Here is a 13,960-nt window from a genome sequence, read left to right on the forward strand (position 1 = left end):
TCTTCTGCCCTGCTATAGGAGAAAAGGTTACTTGCCTGTAACCAGTGAGAGAAGGGTCTAAATTTTAACAAATCTGTCTATTCATACCCAAATTCTTGAGATTATCGTCACCAGTTTTGAGATTGATGCTGGCAACGATCTAAGAACTTTTTAGCTTTCTCCCCTTAAGCTTAAGATTCACTTTACTGAGCTGTGTTGAGTCACTTACTGAACTTCTGTTTTTCTGGCTTCCAAAATCCAGTGGTCTTTATCCTTGTGAATTTATACTTTTTTTTTTTCTTTTTAATACCTTGTCATTTTAGTGTGTGATTGAGAAGGATGAGGTAAATGCCCATTCAGTCTCTCCAGTCTTTAAACAAGTGCTGTCAATTTTTTCTGGGATAAGGAACAAGTTCATACTCTTCATAGATGATAAATCATTTCTGGATTCAACATAAACGCTTAGATAATTTTTCTTTTACTTGAAAACTTGTATCCTTCAAAAGATACAGCTAATTTCCTTTTGTGATTTATAGGATTTAATTTTGCATTTCTTTACATAATCTAAGATTTTCCTATCTGATTCTAAAGATACTTTAATACTTTCTTATAGGCATATGTGTATCCTTATATAGATCTTATATCTGATTTTAAATCTCTCTCTCTGTCCTCCCTACTGTATTCTTCCTCTCTGATTTAACAAGAACTCCTATAGATATATATCAGGTCTTACATCTTCTGGCTCTGTAAGTAATGTATTAGTTTCTTCTTGCTGCTATAACCACAAATATAGTTACTTAAAATAAAACAAATTTATTATTTTATAATTATCGAGGTGCAAAATTAGATTTCCTTAGACTAAAATTGAGAGTGAGTAGGACTGTGGTCCCTTTAGAAGCTCTCATGAAGGATGTGCTGCTTTGCTTTTTCCAGCATTTGGAGACTGCCATCATTCCTTGCCTTGTAGCCCTAGACTGCCCTCACATCACTGATCTCTGCTTCCCTGACTCTCCTCCGCCTTTAACTTCTAAGGTCTCTTTTCAGTGAATTGGCCCACCTAGATAATGGAGGATATAATCTCCTCATCTCAAAACCCTCAATCACAGCTTGTAATGTCTCTTTTGCCATGTAAAATTCAGGGAATTTGGATATGGAGAGTTTTTTGGGGGGCATAATTTTGCCTTCTACAAGTGATAACCCTAAAATGATTCTACTGACACTACTCAAGCTAGAAAAATATATCATTGGCTTGTTTTTCAAGAGTACCCTCTAACCTTATTTTTATCATAAGGTTGATTCTTCAGTATTGTCCAGTTAGTACAATTCCTTCTATCATTCTCTTACTGAATCCTTTCTAAAGCAATGACTTAGCTATGAATTGTCATGTACAAAGCCTATTCTATAGGTTAAAATCATTTGATGTAATGAGAAAAGCACTATAATTGAGGTCTGGGTTTTAAACTCATGGAAAAGCAGATAACATAAATCAGTGTAGAAGACAGACTAAAGATAAATGGCTAGTACATACAGCTAGCTTAGGCTTAGAATGCCTTTAGACACATTTGAGAGATATTTTTAAAAGCCTTTAACAAAACTGAAGGCTGCAGGCTACAAGTTTGGATGTCTGATTAGGTAATAGTTGATCTTCAGGTATATCAAGTACTAAAATACTTCATCTACATTTCAGAAAATCCATGTTGTCTTTTCAAGTATTTGTTTTCTCACAAAAATTTATTTACCACTGTTCCCATAAAGATTATTTACTTTGTGGAGTAAACCACAAAACTCCATTTACTTCTGGAGTACACCATAGTAGTTTTTGAAAGTTTTCACATATATAGGGACACCTGGGTAGCTCAATGGTTGAGTGGCTGACTTTGGGATCGAGTCCCACATGGGGCTTCCTACATGGAGCCTCCTTCTCCCTCTGCCTATGTCTCTGCTTCTTTCTCTCTGTGAGTCTCATTAATAAATAAAATCTTTAAAAAACAAAGTTTTCATGTATATATATGTATATATGTCCCTGAATAACTTGACCTGTGACAATTGATAGGGATTTCACTATCTAGTTAGCTAGAGAGGTAAGTCCAAAATTAAGTGGTGTGATAAAGGATTGTAATAGAGATATGAAATACATGAAGGAGCAATTGATTTTGCTTTAAGTTAGGAATTTGGAGAGGTGGTCAGCTAGTGCTTTTTAGAAGTGGATGACATTTGAAGAATTCTCCAGGAGAAGTAGTATTCACTATTTAACTTATTTGAAAAAATAATGATGCTTATTTCATTTTATTTTCATGATTTTTTCCCCTAGATTTTGTCCACAACTGCTTGTGGAAAAGATGGCTGATATTAACCTCAGAGAAATAACCTTAATAGTAGGTGTGGTTACTGCCTGCTACTGGAACAGCCTCTTTTGTGGTTTTGTTTTTGATGATGTTTCAGCAATACTGGATAATAAAGACCTGCATCCATCTACACCTTTAAAAACTTTATTTCAGAATGACTTCTGGGGAACCCCTATGTCTGAGGTAAATAGTTATTTGTGGCTTATGTGTATCTTAGATTTTAAAATATTCTGGCAGTTTATTAATTATCCTAATTCTTTTTTTTATCAGCATTGTCATCATAGATAGCACTTCTGAATTTGTTTCCCTAAAATGTATGTGTTAGATAGGAAGTAGAAGATGCAATTATTTTCCTTAAAGCAGTACATGATTCTTTTCTTGGTTGCGTACTTTCATTTAATCGTTTTAAAAACCATATATGTGTGTGAAAACCAAGTGTGTTAGAATAGCAATAAGTGTAAACAAATCTATTTCTTGGTATCTTTTTTTTTCATGATATAGGCAAAAGCAAGGGCTACTTATATATTTAACCATCTATAAACTTGTGATTTCAATATAAATAGATTGGACTTTAAAGGTATTTAGTTTTTTCTGCAGAAAAATTTAAATTTGTAGCATATTTCTTAATAGTTATTTTAATTTTATACTGAGAATCCAAAAGTTTAGTTAATTTTTATGAGGATGTTTTTATTTTGCCAGTAAATTTATTTTGAAGGTCACTGTTAAACTGTTTGGGATTAAACCCTTGTCAGTTTGGGATCACATAGATTGGATCACACTGTCCTATTATATAATAGCTGTATGAAATGGGTGAGAATATATCTTTTTAGGTGGCAAGATGTATAAAGGATCTGATCCATAAAGGAATAATACCTGGAAGATAAATAAATGAATTTATCTATAGTTCCTGGTGCATAATTGTTGAACCGTAACATAATACTCTTCTAGTTTGTCAGCTGTCATTTGTGGTCCCTTTCTGCATTCTTTTCTTTCTTTTTTTTTTTTTTTAAGATTTATTTATTTATTCATGGGAGACAGAGAGAGAGGCAGAGACAGGCAGAGGGAGGAGCAGGCTCTCCACAGGGATTCCAATCTGGGACTGGATCCCAGATCCTGGGATCACTGAGCCGAAGGCAAACACCCAACCTGAGCTACCCAGGCGTCCCTGCATTCTTTAAATACAGAAGCTTCTCAAGGGTGGGGATGAAATCTATATTTTCTCTAGGCACAAGCACATAAGAAGTATTTTTTTCTTGTTAAATAGACAATTTATTTTCTTGTAATTTTCCTATTTTCAACCAATTCTAGCCTTTAAAAGAAGTAAATATTTGATAATGAGAAAAAATGTGATTCTATAATAAGGTACATTATCTTCTAGGCAATTTATTTCCTTCGACCCCTACACTTTATCCCCAGGGACTCTTAGAAATAATATGTCTATTTCCCCAATTTAAGCTAGTATCTGCTGTGAATTTAATCATGACATTGAGATTTTAAACTAAAAGATTAGGTGACCAGATTAAAGGTCTCATGAAAGTTATACCATTGTCAATGCTATGTTTTGTGACTTCCTCAGCTTACAGATTGAAAATTTTATTCAGAGCACCTATAAGTGGACACACTAAGTAAAATACTCAAAGTGAATGAACAAATCTAAGGTACAGTATATATGGTGCCTAATATGCCTGTTTTCTGATGGGCATATTCTCTTCCTATAGGGAAATGTGCCATTAAGGAAAAATTATTCTGAATAGTATATAGATATTACAAGTTTTCTTGATAGCCCTGGAATTAGCACATTCAAAGATCTAATGGTTGATGTCATCAAGTAATGATAGCCTGGAAGCCTATCTGTGAGTGCCCAACCCTTCATAAGGATTTTCGTGCCAGTGCAAATCTTAAAGACACATTTTGGGCTTAAGACGTACTCCTGAGCTGTATGAATACTGGCATAGTAGGGGATCTTTGAACTCCTCTGGGCCTCTTAGTGTTTAGAATATCTCTTTAGTAAGCCCATTCTTTAGATATGTAATATTGTTTTTGAATGATGGATGATAAGTCTAGCATTAGAATCTCCCCAAGTTGGGCAGCCCGGGTGGCTCAGCAGTTTAGCGCCGCCTTCAGTGCAGGGCGTGATCCCGGAGACCGGGGATCAAGTCCCATGTCAGGCTCCCTGAATGGAGCCTGCTTCTCTCTCTCTCTCTTTCTCTCTGTGTCATGAATACATAGTTATGTATACATTATGTATCTGAATACATAAATACAAGCATACATATTGCATAAATGTGAATAATTATGTAAGTACATACCAGATTTATTGTATATGTTATGAATAAATAAATACATAATTATGAATACAAAATCTTTTTTAAAAAAGAATCTGCCTGGGTTACTTAAAATATTACTAAGGCTCTACTCAAATCTGTTACTTATAGTTATCTCAGAATGGGGTGTGGGCATCAATATTTTTGTCTTGTTCCTTTTCTGTGCGTTTGCTTTTTTATTGTTCTTGTGGGACTTAGGGAGGACAAGTAGAAGATTGTGCTTTTTCTCTTTTCTTAAATTACTCAAGTGATTCTCTGGCATAGCCGTGGTTGAGAACCACTGAGCTGTAATGAGCCATCTCTTCTGGCATTTGGCCTATGAAATATCTTTGCAAATATTCTATCTCCCTGTGTTTTGCCACCCCTGTGTGGAGATTCGCATTAACAGAGAACTATTAGCTTATTCATTATATTCATGCTTATGTTTCTATTGCCGACTAATACTGTGGATAATTAGGTTTTTTCTTTAATATACCTGAACTTTATAATCTGTATTGTTTTGTTTGTAATAGAACTAGCTATTTTACTGTATTCTCACAGAGTAATCTACAGTTCTCTATTACCCTGATGATTATTTCTCACAGTGGAGTCTTAGATTACTAATTAATTGTGTGAATAATTAGTTATGGTAATAATCTATTTTTTAATTGGCCATTACCTGTGACTGTGCATCTAGTAGACCTAACAAAGCAATTATATATATTGCAATTAAAAATAACCTATTCCTGCACTTTCAGACTTCATCCTTTCAACTGGTAAATGTGTCCCAGTGGAACTACAGTAACATTTCAGGCAATCAGAGGATTTCCGGAACCATTTTTCCCTTTTGGATACACATCATGTCAGCTCAGTATAGTGCCTTAAAAATAATTTTGTATGCCTGAGCTAAATCAAATGATGTACAGAAATTAAGCAGCAAAGAACATTTTGGGTAGACAACACTCATGGCATGTTTATTCAATACAGAGATATTAAATAAAATGTTTCTGTTTTCAAATTGAGAAATGTTTGTTCCTTGTGGTTCTTAATGTTCCCTTGTAGAGATGAACAGGCTTGAGTTCTACACCTGTAATACCAGAGTTATAGCAAACTATAGTAAGAAATATGAGAGAAAAGAGGCTGAGCGTGAATGCCCTTCCATAAAATTTTGAAAAGTAACTGTGATAATATTTTATGTGTTTTGACTTGTGTATTTTATTCTTAAATCTGGTTTTATTTTTGTCTTACAGTAAAAATATTTCTAGTTAAATAGAACTTCTAGTTTGTAAAGAAATTTGGCAACTTTTTTTTTTTTAATTTTATTTATGATAGTCACAGAGAGAGAGAGCGAGAGAGAGGCAGAGACATAGGCAGAGGGAGAAGCAGGCTCCATGCACCGGGAGCCCGACGTGGGATTCGATCCCGGGTCTCCCGGATCATGCCCTGGGCCAAAGGCAGGCGCTAAACCGCTGCGCCACCCAGGGATCCCGAAATTTGGCAACTTTACATAAAATTTGATTTATTGCCAGAAGAGACTACCATAACAAAGATATCTATTCTCTTATTCTAAGAAAGTTTTTATTTTTGTATTCTCTGTGTAGTATTTGGGCATTTGTTTGGTTTAATATATTCAGGTTTATATATTATGAAGCTATTTTTCATAAAACTTTTGAGTCTCCACTATTAAAACTGAGCTGGTAAATATTCTGTTCTTATATTTTCAAGGATCTGGCCAGCAGTTATATAAATGCTTGTATTAGTAGATTGGAAGGTAGGATTTGGAGAAAATTCTGTGTTCTAATTTGACCAATGCTACTATTGTCTTGCTTTATTATTTCTTAAAATCTGTATGTTGAAGAGGAGTTAATAGTCAGATATTCTTCCTCTGCTGTTGATTCTTTAAACACTGTATTTCATGGTGGAAATTGCCTTGTTTTGGGACAACAGAAATGGGAAAACATAGATTATAAAGCTATCTTTTATGTTTGTGTTATCCTTGCAGCATTTTGTTATTTTATTGCTATATCTCAGCCAAACGTAGATAGTTTCAATAGTAAATGCACAGATTAGTTTTATATGCCCTGAAGGACCATGGTATTTTAATGATGATGATTGTTTTTTTCCTTTTAGGAGAGAAGCCACAAGTCCTACCGTCCCTTAACTGTATTGACATTTCGCTTAAATTATCTGTTTAGTGAACTGAAACCAATGTCCTATCATCTCCTAAATATGATTTTTCATGCTGTAGTTAGTGTGATATTTCTTAAAGTCTGCAAACTTTTTCTGGACAACAGGAGTAGTATGATTGCTTCTTTACTTTTTGCAGTGCACCCAATACACACAGAAGCCGTAAGTAAAATAGTAAATCAGTGTTTTCTTTCTTTTTCTTTTTCTTTTTTATTTTTATTTATTTATTTTTTAAAAGATTTATTTATGATAGACATAGAGAGGCAGAGACACAGGAGGAGGGAGAGGCAGGCTTCATGCCGGGAGCCTGACGTAGGACTCAATCCCGGGACTCCAGGATTGTGCCCTGGGCCAAAGGCAGGCGCTTAACCACTGAGCCACCCAGGGATCCCCTCTTTTTTTTTTTTTTTTTTTAAACAAAGCATGCATGGTGATTATAATGGTTTATTTTAAGAAAAAAAAAATTAACCATGGCTTTCATTAAAATATTTGAAGATTTTAAAATTATTATAGAAGTCTTAACATCTGATATAGAGAGTCTGGCTTCCTACTATATATAATTTTTAAATTTTAAAATTTGAAACAAACATTATTTAAGGACATAAGATACTGCTCAAGATGAGTAATGTAAAGTATAAATGAATACAGTTCTTTGCTAATTGTTTTTTTATTAATACAGATTTAAAACATTTGTCAAGTTTGCAGTGTATTTCAAAGAACAGAAAATAAGACAAATTTAAGTAAAAGATGAAAATATATCAAAATACGGGCAGCCCGGGTGGGTCAGCGGTTTAACACAGCCTTCAGTCCCGGGCCTGATCCTGGAGACCCAGGATCAAGTCCCACATCGGGCTCCCTGCATGGAGCCTGCTTCTCCCTCTGCATGTGTCTCTGCCTCTCTGTGTGTGTCTCGTGAATAAATAAATAAAATCTTAAAAAAAAAGAAAATATATCAAAATATATGTAAACAGAAACAGACATCCTAACCAATGATGATACTCAGTACTTACCTATTGTCTGTTGCCACATTTCAAAATTGTGAGCTGCCTCTGCTGTTGCCAATATATCTATTAGCCCCCACCTACCAAGACATACTTAAATTATAACTTTATTTTTCTTGATAATCTTGAAACCCCCAACAGAGCAAACAGGGCTCTGTTCAATTGCTTTGTTACAAGCTTTCAGTTGTAAGCAAAAATGTGTGTGTTTAAACACTGCCTGCTTAAATAGTTGTGTGTATATTGAAAGGGGTTTGTGTATCTCCCACTGTCTTGAACCTTTTTATGTCTAGTTGAACATTTTTCCATACATTTACAAAAATGATAGGTTATTTTAAATTTTGCAGTGAGTTCAGAATATAGAAGTTTGAGGGTTTTATATTTAAATTTTTAGAATTTAAAAAAGGACTTTTTAAAGATATTTACTTGAGAAAGAGATGGATGGAGCATAAGCAGGGAGAGAGGCACAGGGAGAGGGCAGGCAGACTCTCTATTGAGCAGCCCCCCTCCCAGTGCAGGGCTCAATCCCAAGACCCTGAGATCATGACCTGAACCGAAATCAGACAAATAGAACTGACTGAGCCATCCAGGCATTTTTTTAAGTGGAATTTTTAAAGTTAATTATCTTGAGTTTACACATTTATTATAATAGAACTTACTGAATTTATGATATTTTTATATTTTAAAGATTCTTGTATTTTAAGAGAATATGTAGGAGCTTAGATTTTTTTTAAAATTGTAACTATTCTAGATATTGTACTAATGTAAAATGTTACTGTTGAGGGCAGTTGGGTAAACAGTACACAGAACTTCTCTGTGTACATATTTTTGCAACTTCTGTGAGTCTATAATTGCTTCAAAATAATAATTGTTACAGTCACTGGTAAATTTATTTTTATGGAAGATATACAAATTCACCACATGAGGGCAGTCAAAGAATGTCTAAGAAAATGAAATGTGTGCTTGCAAAATTACGGCAATTTGATTTCTAAAGTGCTATTCCTATTACATATGGTAGTTAAATTTTCAAGAGGCTTTTCATAAATATGAACTCCCTTTCCTTTTAGGTAACAGGTGTTGTAGGAAGAGCAGAACTTTTGTCATCCATCTTTTTTCTAGCTGCATTTTTGTCATACACCAAATCAAAAGGACCAGATAATTCCATAGGTGAGTGTCTAACCTTTAATTTTTTCTCTATACCTATAAATTTTGATCAAGTAGTTTTTATTTACTCCATTTTTTATAAAACATATGCCACACTTGAGTTTATATTTTATACTACTTTATGTAAGGATATATGAACATGGTATGCAACACTGTCAACATTAAAAAATTTTTTGCATGTAATTTTCATTTTATCATGACTAACAGATTCTGTATGATTTAACTTGAAAAAAGTTACCTGGAGTATAGCAGTTTAAGAGTCATTCTTAGTTCCATGTGCTGTTACCTATTAATGATACAAGTGCCAATACTTCAGTTGTCTTTCTATAATAACACCTGTGAAGGCTGTGAATTGTATTGTTTAGGTAAAGCTGAAAGTATGTTAAACTTTTATTGCGTGTTGATAATAGTTCAGCTGTTTATTGAGTCCCCACTATGTGACCCACCCTGCAAAATGCTTTGTACGAATTAGGTCATTAATCCTACTCATGCCAGGTATTAATAGATAAATTCCGGGCAATAAAAATTATTTTTTAGAAGGAACAATGGGCCTGAAAGAGGTTTTACATAATGGTTACCTGTATTTGGCTGATATAAAATTTAACAAGTTTTTTTCCTACATTCTTAGAGAATTTTCTCACTGTAGACTGAAAGAACTGATGATAAGGAACCTAATTTTATATTAATGTAAACTAACGTTCAAGAAGTAAGTGATTTAGCCAAACACTTCAGTGTCTTTTTGGATTTGTAATATGGATGGATTTCTATTTCCATTTCCTAGAATGGTTCCTATTACATATCTGTTCATTACATATCTGTTAAGCAGATGACCAAGTGAATGATTAAATTCTAATTAAAAAGATGCTGAACCTGGGATCCCTGGGTGGCGCAGCGGTTTAGCGCCTGCCTTTGGCCCAGGGCGCGATCCTGGAGACCCAGGATCGAATCCCACGTCGGGCTCCCAGTGCATGGAGCCTGCTTCTCCCTCTGCCTATGTCTCTGCCTCTCTCTCACTCACTGTGTGACTATCATAAATAAATAAATAAAAATTTTAAAAAAAGATGCTGAACCTACTTTTGAAACTTTATCCTCTTAATTCCAATAATACTTCATATTCCATGGGACATAATTTTACACTTGAGGCCATAAACATCATTTTGTCATCATCTTTGTATTCACTATTTTATCCAATGTATGCTGTCCTGTGTAAAGGTTTTCAATATGTAATTATTTGGTCACTTTAGATTCTAGGCAATTCATTACCCATTCCCCCCACCCCCTTTTATTTTTAAACAATCCACCTCAGGGCCTTTGTTCTTTTCCATTAGTTTGGGTTTCTGCTCAAATGTCATCAGTATACTATTCATCTTCTCCATTCCTTTCTATTTCCTTTTACCTTCTAATTTTCCTCATAACACTTAGGTCATCATTTAACAAATTATTTGACTATTTTTTACTTAACTATCTATTATCTCTCTCCCCTACAAAATGTAGTAGATACTTAAAATAACCGAATATGTGCTCGCTGGAGGTTTGTATCTTTACACATGTAAAATCAGTTTAGAAACCTATATTTTGAACTTGGAATGGATTTTAATGATTGAAATTAAGTCTATAAAATCAGAGTCTATGTTCATACAGTAATAAAGTCACCAAAAGTTGAAGAACTGAAGTGACTGGTTTCAATAAACCTCTTGCCTTTTTTAGAGCTATTGGTTGCTTAGATTGAATCCAACATTGCAGAGGGCAAATGTTTGCTTTTTGTCTTTAGTGGGAATTACAAACTAGTAAGAATCTCTGAATTTAACATCAGAGCAACCAAGTTAAGAGTTATGATTTCCTTATTATGCATGACTATTTCATTTTTAGACCTTCAGAATTCTTGCCTCTGGGCACCTGGGTGGCTCAGTTGGTTATGCTTTTGCCTTCAGCACAGGTCTTGATTGGAATCCACCCCGCATGGGCTCTTTGCTCAGAGGGGAGCCTGCTTCTCCCTTCCCCTCTGCCTGCTGCTCCCCCTCACTATCACATGTGCCCTTTCTCTCTCTGTCTCTCTCTCTCTCTCTCTCAATTTCTCTCTGTCAAATAAAATCTTAAAAAATTATTTCCTCACCTTAAAAATGGGTATATCTACCCTTATATCCCATTGGAGTGATTTTGAGACTCAATGAAATAATTCATGTTAAACTTGGTTATTATATAGACTGATATATATATTTTTAAATGTCTTTTCAAGGCCATTTCCCACCTGTTTTTATTATATTCATACTCATCCAGCCATACTCTATATCATTCATTTACCAAGCTTATTCCCTCCTCTCCTCCTTTATTCATGCATACCTTTTTTCCATGTCCTCTATATCTTTGAGGTTCAACTTTAGGTTCAGCTTGTTTTGTAAATAATGATCTACTGGGGGTCCCTGGGTGGCGCAGCGGTTTGGCGCCTGCCTTTGGCCCAGGGCGCGATCCTGGAGACCCGGGATCGAGTCCCACATTGGGCTCCCGGTGCATGGAGCCTGCTTCTCCCTCTGCCTATGTCTCTGCCTCTCTCTCTCTCTCTCTCTCTCTCTATCATAAAGAAATATTTTAAAAAATTTTTAAAAAATGAATAAAATCTTTTAAAAAATGATCTACTGATTTTTTTACCTATATGAATTTTTTATTGAGGTTAGCATAATTTGGTCCTTGGTATAATCTCCTATTTGTGGTTTTAAGTAGAACATGAGGTTTTTTTGTATTTTGTTTTTGAGAAAAGGAATACTGTTATACAGAGTATCTCCAATTGTATTTCAGTGTTTTTTGAGTTGCTTTTCTTTTAGTAATTTTAATTTATAGAGTATTTTAAATTTGAAAACAATTTAAAAAGTAAATGAATTTCTGTATTAAGCCCAATGACAAAAGAAAATCTATTAAGTTCATAAATTGTTTTTTCTTTTATTTATACCTGGAATTAAGTCAATTATTTGAGTTTTTACTTTAAGGTTCTTAATAAACAAACTTGAGGTCACACATTCATACCACAATGTCTCTTTTAAATTGGAAAAGAATTGAAGATCCTATTTTCCAGTAGGAAAACTAAAACTCAGAAAAGTTGCCCAAGGTCACAAAGCAGGTTAGTAGTAGATCCAGAATTACTCTCACAATTTATTCTTCTTTAATCAAATTATTACTACTAACTAGAGACATTTGCTTAACGTTGATGAAGTAGGTTTTCTGTTTAAATAGAACTTATGAATATTCTATTGAAAATTTTTTAAAAGAATATTAAATTTTCTTTAACCTGTTTCTTTTTTTCATACTCTTTTAAATAAAATGTTAGTCTTATTTGCCCAGTAGTTTTCAGTTTCAAGTTTTAATAAGACATATAGATGTCTGTGTAGTAAAGTATTTGTCTTCATTTCAAACTGATAGTTCATTAATCACGACACTCCAGCCTATAAAGTTTCTCTTTTCCACAAAAATTTTTTGTTCAAGTTACACATCTTGATGTTTTGTTCTGCATATATAGAGGAAAAATCACAACATTTAAATACATTTTAAGATATAAAGTATAGGTGAATGGGGAAATAAAATGTAAATATAGAATCACAAGTAAAGTGTTTTAGTAATGTGTAATAGTTGTCTAACTTGCTATCTATTTATGATATTAAAATAGTGTAGTTCCATATTTTGCTGTTCTTAAATTGCAGTATGGACTCCAATTGCATTGACAGTGGTTTTAGTTGCGATTGCAACATTGTGTAAAGAACAAGGAATAACAGTTGTGGGAATTTGCTGTGTGTATGAAGTATTTATTGCCCAGGGGGTAAGAAAAAAAATTTTTTTGTTGCTATCCTTTATCATATTCGAATTATTTTATAATAAACTTGTTTTCCAAATGTATTATTATATAAATTGGTCTGTTTACTAATAATGATACCAAAAAAAATTGCAAGAAACCAGCATGTTTTGTCCTCACATCCATTGAAAATTACTTAACATTTTATAACTCGTTCATTTTTTTTAAGGACTACTCTTTGATTTTAATAATAGAATCATTAGGCAATTTGGAAATGTATACAGTACTGTTGTACAGTATACCTCATTATGGGATAAGATTATTGGGCTCAGTTTTATTTATCATCGGTTCCATAAATTGCTCCGTATTGATTTTATAATTGTCAATTTGTATCTAATCTTGCATTTTTAAAGTACTGCATTGTTGAAAACATTGTAGTATATTGTTATTTAAAGTTTTTTTTTTTTTCCTTTTGCAGTATACTTTGCCATTATTATGTACTACTGCTGGGCAGTTTTTCCGTGGAAAGAGTAGTATTCCATTTTCTATGCTGCAGACACTAATAAAACTCATTGTTTTGATGTTCAGTACACTATTACTTGTTGTGATTAGAGTCCAGGTTATTCAGTCCCAACTTCCAGTATTCACCAGGTATGAAATTCTGATTCTTTTTTTTTTTTCATTCTTCTTTCTTTCTCTTGATGTTAAGTGATTATAAGTGTTTCAAAAAGTCTTTGATTTACATTGACTTTTTTTAACAGCTTTATTGAGGTATAATTAATTTATTTAATTTATTTTTTTTAAAAATTTTATTTATTTATTTATTTATTTATTTATTTATTTATTTATTTATTTATTTATTTATTTATGAGAGACACAGAGAGAGAGAGGCAGAGACATAGGCAGAGGGAGAAGCAGGCTCCACACAGGGAGCCCGATGTGGGACTCGATCCTGGGACTCCAGGATCATGCCCTGGGCCAAAGGCAGGCACTAAACCACTGAGCCACCTGGGTATCCCTAAATAATTTTTGTTAAACCTGCATTTATTTACAATGTACAAATTAGTGGGTTTTGACCTATGTGTACATTCATGAAACCACCAGAATGAAAATAATGATTTTTAACTTAATTGCTTAAGTGTTGTCTTTTACATTTTAGTGATTTTTGTTCACTTGCTCTATTAATTATTGAGAGGAGGATATTAA

The 13,960-nt window shown here is 33.7% G+C and overlaps 1 protein-coding gene across 10 annotated transcripts in view; it reads left to right on the plus strand.

Annotated features, from left to right (window-relative positions):
- The window catches only part of TMTC3 (transmembrane O-mannosyltransferase targeting cadherins 3), a 102,454-nt gene that overhangs the window by 20,098 nt on the left and 68,396 nt on the right, over positions 1-13,960 (plus strand). For 7 of the 10 annotated variants that reach the window (XR_012005765.1, XR_012005764.1, XR_012005763.1 and 4 more), the window contains 5 exons: positions 2,291-2,507; positions 6,758-6,976; positions 8,880-8,979; positions 12,666-12,781; positions 13,233-13,405. Coding sequence is in view for 7 of the 10 variants with exons in the window: in XM_072772991.1 (XP_072629092.1) it covers positions 2,319-2,507; positions 6,758-6,976; positions 8,880-8,979; positions 12,666-12,781; positions 13,233-13,405 (797 nt within the window). In the remaining 3 variants the exon portion in view is untranslated. Of the gene's footprint in view, positions 1-2,290; positions 2,508-3,900; positions 3,983-6,757; positions 6,977-8,879; positions 8,980-12,665; positions 12,782-13,232; positions 13,406-13,960 lie in introns of those variants that run through there. The other 3 variants (XM_072772994.1, XM_072772995.1, XM_072772997.1) reach the window with 3 other exon arrangements.

Source organism: Canis lupus, chromosome 13 (genome assembly GCF_048164855.1).
Source record: "Canis lupus baileyi chromosome 13, mCanLup2.hap1, whole genome shotgun sequence".
In the NCBI taxonomy this organism is placed as follows: domain Eukaryota; kingdom Metazoa; phylum Chordata; class Mammalia; order Carnivora; family Canidae; genus Canis; species Canis lupus.